The sequence below is a fragment of the Lipophrys pholis genome (genome assembly GCF_963383615.2).
Source record: "Lipophrys pholis genome assembly, chromosome: 19".
Classification (NCBI taxonomy): Eukaryota; Metazoa; Chordata; class Actinopteri; order Blenniiformes; family Blenniidae; genus Lipophrys; species Lipophrys pholis.
Genome location: NC_137647.1, coordinates 12,099,900 through 12,113,687, shown reverse-complemented (window position 1 = coordinate 12,113,687; position 13,788 = coordinate 12,099,900). Strand labels below are relative to the sequence as shown.

The 13,788-nt window shown below is 39.2% G+C and overlaps 1 protein-coding gene across 1 annotated transcript in view; it reads left to right on the top strand.

Moving 5' to 3' along the window:
- Positions 1-6,814: 6,814 nt before the first annotated feature.
- cacna1ha (calcium channel, voltage-dependent, T type, alpha 1H subunit a) overlaps positions 6,815-13,788 on the top strand; it is a gene marked incomplete at its 3' end in the record, with an annotated part of 49,477 nt that continues 42,503 nt past the window's right edge. The window contains exons 1-3 of the mRNA XM_080487236.1: positions 6,815-6,920; positions 7,800-7,933; positions 9,745-9,842. Of these exons, the coding sequence (XP_080343362.1) occupies positions 6,828-6,920; positions 7,800-7,933; positions 9,745-9,842 (325 nt within the window). The 5' untranslated portion in view covers positions 6,815-6,827. The remainder of the gene's footprint in view (positions 6,921-7,799; positions 7,934-9,744; positions 9,843-13,788) is intronic.

Sequence of the window (13,788 nt, the reverse complement as noted above, 5' to 3'; positions counted from 1 at the left end):
CAGTGAAATGAGGCTAACAAAACAGATAAGGCAGAGTTTACCCATTTCCCCTAGAATTTTTTACCTGACAGAAGAAATCAACAGCCAGTGAGATTCAGACAGCAGCCATGAGGTGCCGTGAATTGCGATCCCTAACTGTGACCAATGACATCTGCAGAGTCATTCTTAAATGGGGGCCTCCCAGTGTTTGTATTTTCAGCTGGGCTGACTGTTGTATGAATGATGGAAAAGTGTAAACATGTAATTTCATACCTTTACAAGAGTTTATTTAAATACCTAAAATGCATCTGTGTGTGGTCATATGGAATCTAAAAAAAGTTTTGTTCTACAGCAAAGGGAAGAAGAAGAGCTGTAACTCGATGGGACATCTTAAATTTGTAGCTTATCACAGAACAGAGCTCACTAAGCCGTGAAGCAGATAGGGATGAGTTCTGCTTGTGAGCTGGGACTTAACACTGGAGTACTTTTTCCTCTCTTTCACTCATCTGGACAGATAGAGAGCATTGGGAGGTTGGCAGAGAGATGAAGGAGGGGAAGAAATCATAGCAGGGGAAACGTGTGCTCAAAAGCTCAACATGTTTTAATTTAATCAAGCAAATTTAACTTTGGAGCTGAATTGTCGCTGGATAAAACCAACACACACACTGCTTCAGTGCGTCCTTTATTATTTACTGCCCTCTCATTCCTCCTCTGTGCATTCTCTACACCCTGGCAAAGACCTGACAGCTCAACTGGAGTGGGCTTGTCACTGTGTGTCCGTGCGCGCCGTTAAATCTGTCCTGTGTGTGTGTGTGTGTGCTGCCGCGCAGCCGTGTGTACGTAAGAGGCTGTGTAAATGCATTGTTGTTGTGTGAGCACTGGAAAGCTATATTGACCAAATCCATTGTATGCTTCATATAGACAAATAAGGAATACAAAAATAAAATGTGCCGAGCCTTGATTGTACTTGTGGGTAGAAATACTATGCATTTGTATGTGTGTGTGTGTGTGTGTGTGAACGTTCACTTTGTGAATGTGCCTAAGTGTTATCACAGCCACGGTAGGTGTGAGACTTTGCTATGACAGAATGTGGTACAGATTCGCCAGGCTCTTTCAAATGCTGCATTGTGATATTTGTGTGTTGTTTACCTTGGAGAGCTTTGTGTTGCGATACATTTGCACACCAGATGCTAAAGATAAACACTGATTCATTAGGTACCCATTATGCCAGAACAAATGGTATTCATGTTTAATGTTTGTACTTTCAGTCCTCCGCTACACTGTGGTTTATACCTCCTTTGTCTCTATTTTAATTGGTTTACCCTCATCTTAATCGTCGCAATGTGACATCCCGCGTGACCCTTTTCAATATATGAACTTTCGCTTCCCCTTGAGCCAGACCCTGAATTGCTTTTAGTAAACCTGCAGGAGAGTCACATGTGCCCACTAAACAACACAGTGTTTATGCAGGAGGAGCAAAGAGATTGTAAATCATAACCCAAGTAAATTAAAAAATATATATATTTGGCCCCCTGGAGTTTCATTTTGAAAGAAAAAAATGGAAAATTAGGATTTTTTTTTTTGCTGAGCAACCCGCCAAGACTTTCTAAATCAAATGTTGTTAGAAACTTCATGATTAAAGGCACAGTACGCAAAGCTATTCATGATTATACAAGTCATTCAAGTATTTTTGCTAAAGGCATACAGTATTTTTGTGGAACATCTTTCAAGCCAACCGGAGACTCGCTTTACCATTTCCATAAAGGGCCAGATCTGCTAGTATCTTAGTGCATTGCTACAATGAGTTTGCCAAACAGTAGAAAAAGCACAATGAATAAAGAAGGTGTGATATGATAGCTGTCTGGCTGTTTGTCAAGTTAGACACACCCTGATTATTTCTTAGGTCAAAAGAATAAAGTTATTCCTGTGGCGTTAGGGTCATAAATGCACTCCACTATCCCACATTAGAGCTATACATAAAGTTCCTACTTTGTTTTATTAAGCACAGATAGAAGACCACCACAAACAGTTGTAAACAACAACATTCCCCTCATGATGTTTGTGGGAAACTCAGTGAGCTCAGTGTACATGCATTGGAGGCCAACGTCTATGTGGAGGTGGCTATAAAACAGTGCAATGTTGACTTTTGCCGTTCTTAGCAGACTGATAGTAAAATGTGTTTATGACAGCAATAGCCCTCATTTGCTTGACTACATATCATTTTAAGACCAACAGACTCGCGGTGCGTACAGTGTAAAGGGCACGCATAAAGGGCTGCCAAAAGTCAACCGTGTTAGTCTGAGGCTCGAGTAAGACAAAGCACTTTAGGAGCCATTTATGTGAAAATATATGCTCTTACGCCACAATTACAGATTTCCAGAGGTGAGAACTATTTTCTCCTGAATAAATCATTTACTTTTAGGATTTTTAGAACATTTACATCCACTTCTCACAGCACATAACTACACTTTTTCTGTGTTCATACATATATAAACCTTAAATAATATTCAACTCTTTAACTTTATGTATTAGTATTCTATTCTGATTGTGACATTATGTGCCCAATAAGATCCTGCAAGATATGACTCTTACACAGATAGATTGCTTGTTTTTTATGTGTTTTGCGGTTGATCAATTGGGAGTCGCACCATGAGTGACTCGCAAACAGGAGTCTTTAAGGGAGAAATCTGTGTGCATTAGATCTCGTTTATATGTGTGCAAACCTTTAGTAGATCAGCCCTTCCCTTTCCCTTTACAGTTTCAATGTGCTCATCTATTCGTAAAGTTAAAAATAAATAAATCTGCATTGTATATACGCAGACTGGATTGATGCTGACACAGCGATTTTAGTTTTTTAAGAGTGAGTATGGGATCCACTTATAGGGGACGGTGAAAAATGGTTCGGAACTATTGCCTGCTGCAGAACTCATGAATATATGCAATTCACCACAACCAGCGTGACGTGACGCAGACCTAATTTGATTTGCTCAAAGTGCCCAGGCATAAATCAACCTTAACAAGTGAGACCAGGAGCACTGTGTGCCCGGCCTGGATCTGTCACCGCCAGGGGAGAAAAGCTAAGTGACGAACACCATAAAACCATATTTAAAGTATATTTAATCCTTTTTTATAGCATCATAGGGGAAACAGAACTGTACCTGAACATTTAATGTTATCGTCTGTGTGTGTGTGTGCGTGTGTGTGCGTGTGTGTGCGTGTGCGTGTGCGTGTGTGTGTGTGTGTGTGTGTGTGTGTAAGAGTCAGAAGCCCAAACAAAATTAAGAAAACAGCAGAAAGTTTGATGTTTTGCTGTTTACTGCAAATCAGTGTGCATGCTGAGCCCGCTTTGCAGTGACAGCCCAGCTTTACTTTGAAGACTTACACATTAATGTTTGTGTGTGTCTATGCACGCTTACATGTTTGTGTGTGCATGTTTGTGTGCGTGTGTGTTTGTGTGTGTGCATGTGTGCATGTGTGCGTGCGTGCATGCGTGCTGGGGGGAAAACTGAAGACAGAAGGGGGCTCAGGAGGTGTTGAGTGTGGAGATTAAAGAGGAATTAGAGAAAGCAGAGCACAAGAAGTCACATAGGGGGGAGAGAGAGAGAGAGGGAGATTTTCTGAATATTCAATTCTCTGTTTTATTCTGCTGCAGATTATTGAATCTTTCATCTGTGAAAGAACCATCAGCCTTACATTCCATGACTGTGTGCGTGTGTGCGTGCACGCGAGTTTGTTTGAAGCCCTTATAGTGATATTCTGACCCGAGGAATTTTCCACGTGCCTCAGTGACTGAAGATTTCTTCTTTTTTCACTTCGTGTTAATAACAAGTAGAGCACATTGTAACATAACACAATTGTATTGACAATTTTTATTACTGCTCCCTCAAGGGCACTACAACACTTGTTTTACACTGATGTAATGGCTAAATAGTCATCTAGCACATTCACAGCGTATATACAACACAAACAACAGCTGTAACGCCTCAGAGCTGTTGCTGTGTTCCCTAGAATTAAAGAATAACATGAGATACTCCTCATGTGAAAAAGCCTCTGAACTGCAGTGTTCACTCTCAAATGATAAATTCTCAGATGCCCCTGGCTTGTTGCTTCATGTGATTTGTGTTAAATGGGCATTCACTGGAATTGCAATAGGGTGTGAAATCATTCGCCCTTCCATAGCTGTCATGTTAATATGAGCATCCAGTCCCTGTATGATATAACAATGGGACCTCTGGTACTCTAATTGTGAGCATATTTACAAAAACTGACCCGGATCACATCGTCATCATAAAGACACACAGACATCAATCAACTTGTGAATTTGAGTTTTCTGCCACAGTGAACACTTGGTTCCCTTATAAAGTGACTTTAAACAGCTTTATCAATCCAAATAATTCCACTGACATTCATTATATTCTTAGCTTTTCTCACAGCATAGAGATAGAATCCTGTCGTCAGGGAATAAAGATATACGGCAACACACATTGCACTTTTGTCAGGTTTCGCTAATTAGGCATACCTGAGTGGTGGCAGCCAGGGTTCAAATCCTCTGTCAGACGTGCACGTGGCAAGAGTGTAAAGATGATGTGTTGGTGGAGGCAGTGTGGGCTGTTCAGTACATTTATCTCCATGAAACACTGCTACTGGCTGATTGGATTATTTGTGTTATATTCCCCTGTCCATATGAGTTTAGAATCACCTGAAAACCTCATTCTGTCTCTCAGCAAATGTTCCCAAAGCCTCGAACATATTCCTTTTCTAAAGTCTGATGCTACTGTGAAGATGTCTTCAGGTTTGCACGTGTTTATTGATATTCATCAGTTTGCCTTTTTTTGTCTTCGCTCACAAAATGCAGTTAATCATTAACCCCAAATGGATTTTCTGAACTGATTCAGTACATATTCTGTATGGATGGTTGCTGTTTTGCAACACTTTTGACGGGGAAAGTTTTAAATACATATACAATTTGGGGGCACAAAGTTCTCCTGGCCTTCAGATTTGCTGAATATTGGAAAAATTATTTGTTTAAGCATCTTTCTGTGAATAAATCCCAGTCAGTGTGTGTGCATATATGAGAATATGAACACCTATACTTTAACCTACAAGTTTCGGGGTTGCATCATGGTATATTTGCATCTAAACGAAACATTCACGACACAGAAAAGTGAAACTTTTGGGTCAGACTTTTGCTGATGCAAACTTTTGTTTCAGTTCCCTGATTGCGGCACAGCATGAAGTCCCAAGTGTTTTGGGTATAAAGTTTAAGGAAATTTGCATACAATGTCTCTGCTTGGCTCTGTGCGCTCGATCTAGGTCTGTCTGTGCTGCGTCTGTGTAAGAGAGTAATGTTGAAGACCGTGGTCACCATTTGTTTTCAGCTTTAATTCCCTTTGTAATTAGAGCGGCACTTCGCTTTGGGAATACCTCACACTGCAGCTCGGTGCACACGCCACATCACTGGGTATGTGTGTGTCAGTTACGTAACATGAAGTTTAGGACATCAGCTCGTGCTTCTGTTATGATTTTGAATTTGTCCATCATAGGAATTCTCCTCTGTACTGTTTTACTATTTATGTTTTCACATTGGGATTTTTCAACAGTAGAGAAAATTGTTGCATTAGTAGTGATATACTGTCGTTTTATGTTAAAGCTATTGATTTGAGGCCTCACAACCTGCTGATACTTGTTGCCAGAGCTACTTGAAATATGTTGGAGTCGAACAGGTTGGACTACGGTTTCATAGGCTTCTGCGTGGTGTTTCCATGTTCCTTCCTGTCTGCGTGGAGGTTTTCTCCCACAGTCCAAAAACATGCATTGGGGTTGAGTGATGACTCAAAATTGCCATGAATTGGAGGAAGGAACCAGTTTTCATAGTTCGACATGTTCAACAACAGAAAACTCCCATTTGCGTCTCAGCAGAAGGCTAAATTAGTTCCACACCATCCCTGGTGGAACTTTTATTCAGTAACAAGGAGCAAAAAAAAAAGAAAAGAAAAGAAGAGATATATCTTTGTATTATCCTTTGAAACTTATCACTTTGCTCTAAATAGACAATCTCACTATGGCTCCAAAAAGAGTGAAATAAAATCTATTTAATATTTTCGAGAATTGTTATTTGGGCGGGCCAGATACACCAGACATGGAACAATGCTTACTGCACACCACAACTGTGATGAATCATTACTATTTTGATTTCATCGTTTGTATAGTTTTAATGTCTCCATTTATGCTTGCCAGAAAATGTCCTCGCCAATTGTTCATGTCACTGATGGGCAAGAGGAAAACAGGATGTACTGTAGACCCATTAAAATGTCAGTGTGTGACATCATGAAAACACTGATAATCACATTAGCCTCCAGTTTCACTCCTTCATTGTTGACTCTCTGTAGACACAAAACTTGCTTTTGTGGATCTTTTCTGTTGGTGATGTGATTGTTCACGCTCTACTTAAAGTCATAAATCATTGCGAACTGGTGTTCAAAATACTGGTTGTGACTTTTATTGCGATAAACCCCACTGAGTAAATCTCATAACGTGAACATCAACTTCAACAACCGTCGGCATATGCATCCTGGGAACAGGAGCCGTTTTCTCTCCCGTCAGCTCTCTGAATAACCGTCCAGTTCCCATTCTGTCATCACTTGACTGAACATCGTTAGAAGTGTTTGCGTTTTAAGCTGCCTCTGATTGTTTCCACCGTTGCTGTTGCAGGGAGCTCACTAAATATCACCTTGAATGTTCAGTGCAGTTGACATTAAGTATTGATGCTTCTTTTGTGCCGATTGCTGATGATGGAAATACGTTTTTGGCCTTGACTCTTTTTTTCCACGTGGTTCGAGCATGTGTCCATGCTGGTGATCTTGCTCAACTGTGTGACTCTGGGGATGTTTCAGCCATGTGAGGACGTTTCCTGCCAGTCAGAGTGGTGCCGCATTCTACAGGTGAGTGTGACACACCTGACCAGTGTGTTTGGTTTCATTCTCCCTTAAGGGGAGTGTTATTTTTTTGCATTGCTTCCTCTCTATATAAAAATCACTTTTACCCCATTCACTCCAGTCGCAATGTAAATATATATATATATATATATATATATATATATATATATATATATATATATATATAATTAGATCATTATTATAATAAGTTATTACTAGATAAAAAGGTGGATGAATGTCCTGTTTCCAGGGCAATGTGAGCAGATGTTAGCAATTTACCTCATTGTTTACCTTGTAGAAAGGTGCCATATATTATTTTGTACATTTTTCATTATACAATCACCCCCAACAAGCACTTCAGTATAGTGCGATGATTTATTTCTATTGAAGTTAAAGGAAAAGTGTAATTGTATGGAAAAACTACATTAACAACTGCAATCCTTAAAAAAAATGGCATTAAAACAAATACAGTACTTTTATTTTTACCAGTTTCATCCTCAGCGGTGTCAATACACTCGTGCTGTGATGCAGTGTGGACTTTTGAGATGGCAAATTGAGATGTGCTCATTATTTTCAAACACAGACATTGTTTTTGCAGTGGTAGATGTCTAATTAATTGAGACACAGCTATAACCATTCTAAGCTAGAGTGGTTCCCTGCTGGGATGAAACTATCTAATGGATACATTGTTTTGGGTTTTTTTTTCCAGTCAGACTCTTGCCGGCACTTTCACAGTTTCTCTTAAAATGCAACTGTGCATTGATGAGAAGACCTTAAAAGCATCTGACCTTTTTTCTGTTGGCGAGCGGTCGATTTTTCTTTTCTTATGGTTTTCTGTGTGAAGCAATACTTTTGTTTCTCTCTTTTTCTGTCATCTCTGAGCAGGTGTTGGACGACTGCATCTTTGCATTCTTTGCGGTGGAAATGGTCATCAAGATGGTGGCCCTGGGGATCTTCGGCCCCAATTGTTATCTCGGGGACAAGTGGAACCAGCTTGACTTTGTCATTGTCATGGCCGGGTTGGTTTTTACCTCTGTGCTATATGTGCATGAATGCAAATTACTGAATTTTGTGTCAATAGGAGCAAAATGATAGCTGTCCTTTCGGAAATTGCACATGTATTACTCACATATTTAGCATGTACTTTCTGAGTACCAGGATTAAGGAATGATATATCTTTACTGCTGCATCACTACTTCACTTGATGTGGCTCTTTCCCATGTTTCTGGGAAGTGTCAGATAATGATGATGGGGAAATGATGAGTAAAGAATTAGGGAAAATAATTGGATATTAACTGCTCATATTGGGTCATATATCTTTGAAAAAGCTCCACAAAGGATTCATCCCACAAAACAACCGATATCTGGTAACAGAAAAAAAAAATGCTTGTCACAAGCAAGAAAGCAATCATGAGAAGTTGGGGTAAGGAAACACCACCAATAAAGGATCAGTGACTAAGAATGGCGGAAGACATCTTAATGGAAAAGGGAATGTGCATAACGAGACTCCAAGAGGCATAATTGAAAAAATTTTTAAAAGGGGGAGGAAATGGACTGTATACAAGAGTGAAAAGGACAATAATGGATTGCGAACAATGGGCTATGTATGAACCTCTCCTTAAAGTTACTTAATGTAAAAGGAAGGCACATCACTGGTTCGCAGGTTTTATTTTTTTTTTTGTTTTCTAGTAAATATTTTAGTGGGAAAAGATATCGTAATTGAGAGAGACAACTAAAAGTAACACATTAACTTCTTTTAAAGGTTTTATTTTCCATAAAAAAAGCAGAGCAGAATATAAGATCAAATTTACACAAAATGAAAAAAGAATTAATCTGTACATGTGTTTGAGATAAAAGGCATGTCGTACAGAAAGCTAAGCAGCCACGCCACTGAAAGCACTGACAGGTGACTTGACATAACATGATCCCATTACATTCGCACCTGTCAAGAGTTGGAATATATTAGCCATCATCGGTTTTTCATGGGGAAGTCATGGAAGCAGGAAAGAGCTGAGCAGCTCTGACAACGTCAAAGTGGTGGCCAAGTCAGGGTAGTTCCTGAAATGCAGTGCTTGTACCAGCTAAAAGTCTTCTAAGGCAGGACAACTAGTAATAACCAGTGACTGGGCTCTGTGCTCATTCCCCAAACCAACCTGTTTACTATAATGAGCAGACAGACTGCATGAGCAGAAGTAGGCCATTTAGCCATGATGGTGCAAGAGATGATCGTATCAGCACCAGGAAACCAGCAAACTCTATCTGATTCCCTCTGTATTGCTGTACTAAGAAATGAGGATTCGTGGCATTTATTACTTTTTCAGAGAGACTTACATAATGTCTGATATCATTTGCTTTCCTGCACAGTATTACGGACTGTTTTTACAGCAAAAAGTTCAGGGTGCTGTCACATTTGTCAGATTCCACTGCCCCAATCTAATTTTATATCTGCCAGACACTCTCAACAGCCAAGTCCAATTCAGGCCTAACATCTTCCCGGAGCGGCCAACACGATCACAGAGCAAAACACAAAGCAAATAAGTCCATAAGTGTGTCTCTCTCTATATATATCATTACATTTATTGTGCTTGTGTGTTTCAGCACAGACTATACAGAAGGAAAAGCGCTCCTGACTATGTAATTAGATGCCAAATGCACAGTAATTATGTGGGTTGGTTCCATTATGAGTCTTAATAGATTGTTGTTTTTCTTGTTGCTTCTTTGTGTTTGGGAGTGTGCTGTTGTGGAATGTGTTCGTACATGCAGTGTTTCACTGGAGCACATCTGATGAAATAACTTTCTTGTTATTCTCTGACTGTGACTGTGTCCACAGGGTGATGGAATACTCTCTGGATGGCCACAATGCCAGTCTGTCAGCCATCCGTACCGTCCGGGTACTCAGGCCACTGCGAGCTATCAACAGAGTGCCAAGTAAGTCCGAGTATTTTCAAGAATCTACTTCTACCTTCGCTCACGCGCGACGGCGTCCGCTTTATCTCATTCGTTTTCTTGTATGAAGATTTTTTTTACCCGACAAACTGAGATACCAAGTGAAGGCTACAAAAAACATTTATGTTTGTTTCAAACTATCACGTTGAATCCGAGACACGAGAGAAAAAAAAAACAATGGACTAATATGACAGGCGGGGACAATTAAAATATAGTTCTGGATTCATCACACATACAATGATGTAATCTAAAAACATCAATAGTGATTGTTATGTGTGTTTAATACTCTTGCTTTCTGATGGACTAAAAATATATTGATTTTACTAGAAAGGATCCATATAGATGGAACCTTTCTCCTCATCTTTATTGTTATTGCTACTTCTGGCAACAACATTTACACATTGTTGACAGTCAACTTGTTAACAGTCTTTCACCATATTGAATGCACTCAGGGCAAAGTAAGCAATTCAATAGCTTCTATTTTATGAAGTAAAAACAGATAATGTGCAGAACAATTAGCTTTTTTGTAAAAACAAATTTTTCTGAACTATACATGTGCATGTCTTATGTACATCCTTTCTTCTTCTTTTTATTGTGTGTGTTTTAGTGACAATTTAGCCAACACAGACCTTAGATACTTCACGTCAAGGTTGTTTTTTTTTTTACTATTTTTAAGCAGCTGAACCAATCACCTGTTTGCATCAAGCGTCATTTCAGTGTCTGCATCGTCTTTTCACTGCTCACTGGTGAGTTGACCGATGATCCAGATCCAGTTTCCTTTAATCTCACCACAGTGCCAGTGTGTGCCCGAAGGGGGGGGGGGACGACTTGTACATAGTTTGTCATTTTTCTGAAAGCTCTATGACACAAGCGGCTATGAATCTTCGGCTAAAGAGGATCACCAGACAATGGTGTCATAACAACTTACAAGATTATTACCCAGCATACATTAGGCAAGCTGCCAGGCTGTTTGTCAGACTTAGACTGCCAGCAGAGTTTGTCATATACAAAATATTTCACCTGAAGAAGCTCAGTCACCTGGTTTTGAAATGAATCGATATACACTAGTATAATAATAGGATAGTGTTTGCAAATACGATCAGTATCATAAAAGCTCACTTTCAGCTCCGAAAATCAAAACGTTGAAACGAACCCCCATTTTCCCTTGAAACAGCCCATTGCTGACCTAAAATGGACCAATGTAAAGGATCACTTCATATCGTTGTGTTTCAGGGATTGGCGGTTGCTTCAGGCACAGCAGAGAACCCAAGCACAACCATAAAGCATGGCATGTTTTTTTTTTGTTTTTTTTTCCAGTTTCCACCTCAAACTGCTAAATAAGGACAAAAACACACCGTGGTGTTACGAACGGGAACATTACCCTTAAGCTTACCACCGCGCTAGCATTAGCTCCGAGTTATGCTATTTACAGCCACGAACAAGGTGAAGTGAAACTTGTGATATTGTAACAGGTTTACAGTCTCTCCCTGAAGGTGCATTCAAAGAGAAGGCAGACAGAGAGATTTGCAACCAAGGTGACAGTGAGAGGTTTCACTTGAGGCTGGAAAACTCAAGGTCAGTCTAGAGACAGACACGAATGTACAAATGTACCCGAAGCTTATGTCCCTATACGCTCACAACCAGAAACATCCGGAAGGAGTTTAGATTTCTTCCTTTGTTTTTTTTCTCAGGTTTTTGCATCCCTCCCGGATAGTTTTCTTCTTCTCCGGAGGTCTCATCACAGATTGAGTGTTTGTGCAGGCAACCCAGTCAGACTAATCGAACAACCAAATCTTTTCCTATTCTTTTTTTTTGTTTTGTTTGTTTTCCAGCCAATTTCACTGTCACGCTGTCTCTCTGTTTGTCTCCCTGCCTAAGTGGAAGAAAAATATCCGTTGTTAGACAGACACCTAATGTGTTTCTGTGCTCACTGGGCGAGGTTCTTTATTTATTTCATGTTTTCAAGGCTGACGTTGCGGAGGGCTTTTGCACGTTTTCTGCCAATTGTCCCGCACACGGCATGCACGCACAGTCGTGTACTTCATCTCTATCCCTGTCTTATTAGTCAGAAGAAATGGCACTTTTAACACTCTCCCATCGCAAACTCTCCCATTTCACGAAGTGAAACTCTGCCCCAGGTTCATATTGTTCCTCAAAAGTCCTAGTTAATAAAATAAATACCATTAATAGGACAGACATGTTCCCAGTTATTATCTCATAAGCAAATTTATTCTGCTTAAAAAAACTTGTCTCAGTGGATGAATATATATTTAAGTAAAACCTTTTGATGGTTTTTTTTATGAATCTGATGTTTAGATAATTGAATTGAATTGAATTATATTGAATTTGATGATAGAATAATATCTGATTGTATTACTATGATTACCTCACTTGAATTTATTGCCAGTTTAATTTTTAAATGTCACATTTTGTAAAATACATCCTGATATCTTCTTGAATGAAATCGAGTGTGTTGCTGAAACACCCGAAACGGTGCTTAAACAACCCATTAGTATTCTGCTAAGTGGGTGTCACTGCTGTGAAATGTTTTTTGTTTGCTGGGCTGATTTCTCCGAAGACAGATGCCACCATAGGAGTGCAACTGTGGAGTTTACTCAGTGCGTGCATGTGTACATTTCCATGATTCCATAGTTGAGTGTGTTCCCAAAGTGTCTCGAGACCCGCCGTTCTTAAAAAAGGAGGTCGCCACCGACACACAAAAAAGATAGTTATACGCAAAAGGCTTACGGAAATATGAGACAACTTGTTCATTGCGCTGACTTGAAGAGGACAGATCTTGTTCCAGTTAAAACAGTGGAAAATCAAAGTTGTAGATTGTATTTATTGTGTCCACAGATCTTTTGGATAGCACATTTATAATGCAGTGTAACGTAATATTATCAATCAGCACAATTTAACATTTTGTGGAATGTTTGTGGGTCATTTGGGCGGTCCAAAATGGTAATCTTTTAATGCGTAGTGTAAAATAGCTTTTTAGTATCAAACTATGTGAAAAACTAAAACAGTGTACTAACGTCTGGCAAAAGATCCCAGGCTCTTAACTTAATGAGCTTAATAACTTTATTAGCTCATCTTTGTTCAGCACCAACACTACCAACTTTTGACTTCTGATGGCTGAGAGTGTGGTTTCTTTTTTATTCTGGGATTTATTTGATTCAAAAACTTTGAGTCTACAAACGAGTTTTGTGTGTTACCTCTGCAGGAGGAACGATGGGATGCTAAAAAGTTAGAAGAAATTAATTGAACATTATTTCCCAGCATATCTTATCCGGCTGTTTTTTTGTTTTTTTTAATTGCTGTCAATAACCCCTGAGGTGAAACTCCTAAAAATAGTGTTTTAAGTACAAATTTGATGAATGGAACAATGACAAATGCATGGCTATTAAATAGACGATGATGTAAAACATATGTGACGAAAAGGATAGATACAGGCAGTAAATATAAATTGACCATTAATTCCATTGCCTCCCTCCGTTTCGGATTTGCAGTGATCGTCAAGACATCATATTTTAATATGAGATGCAGGAAGTTTATCTTAGAGCTAAAAAAGCACCGCTTAAAATGAGAGAAGCCGTGTAATGTTTTAAACAGCTTTATCCATCTTTTCATTTAAATCAAGAAAAAAAGTTGAGACAAACAATAAATGAAAACCGTTAGATTTTGATGTCAAATGAAAAGTACTTTAAGTAGGCTTAGTTTCAACTAATAAGACAACTCACCATGGAGTTCAGTGCAGTTATAACGTTTTTACAATTACAATAAACATCACAATAAGGCATTCAGGCAGATTTTGCACCTACAGCAGCACAGCCCAGTCCAGATTTGAGAGGCCGAGTCAATAATAAATATCAATGTGACTAAAATTCCGCAGTAACACTTTGTTTGAAATGCTGTAAATGTGATCAGT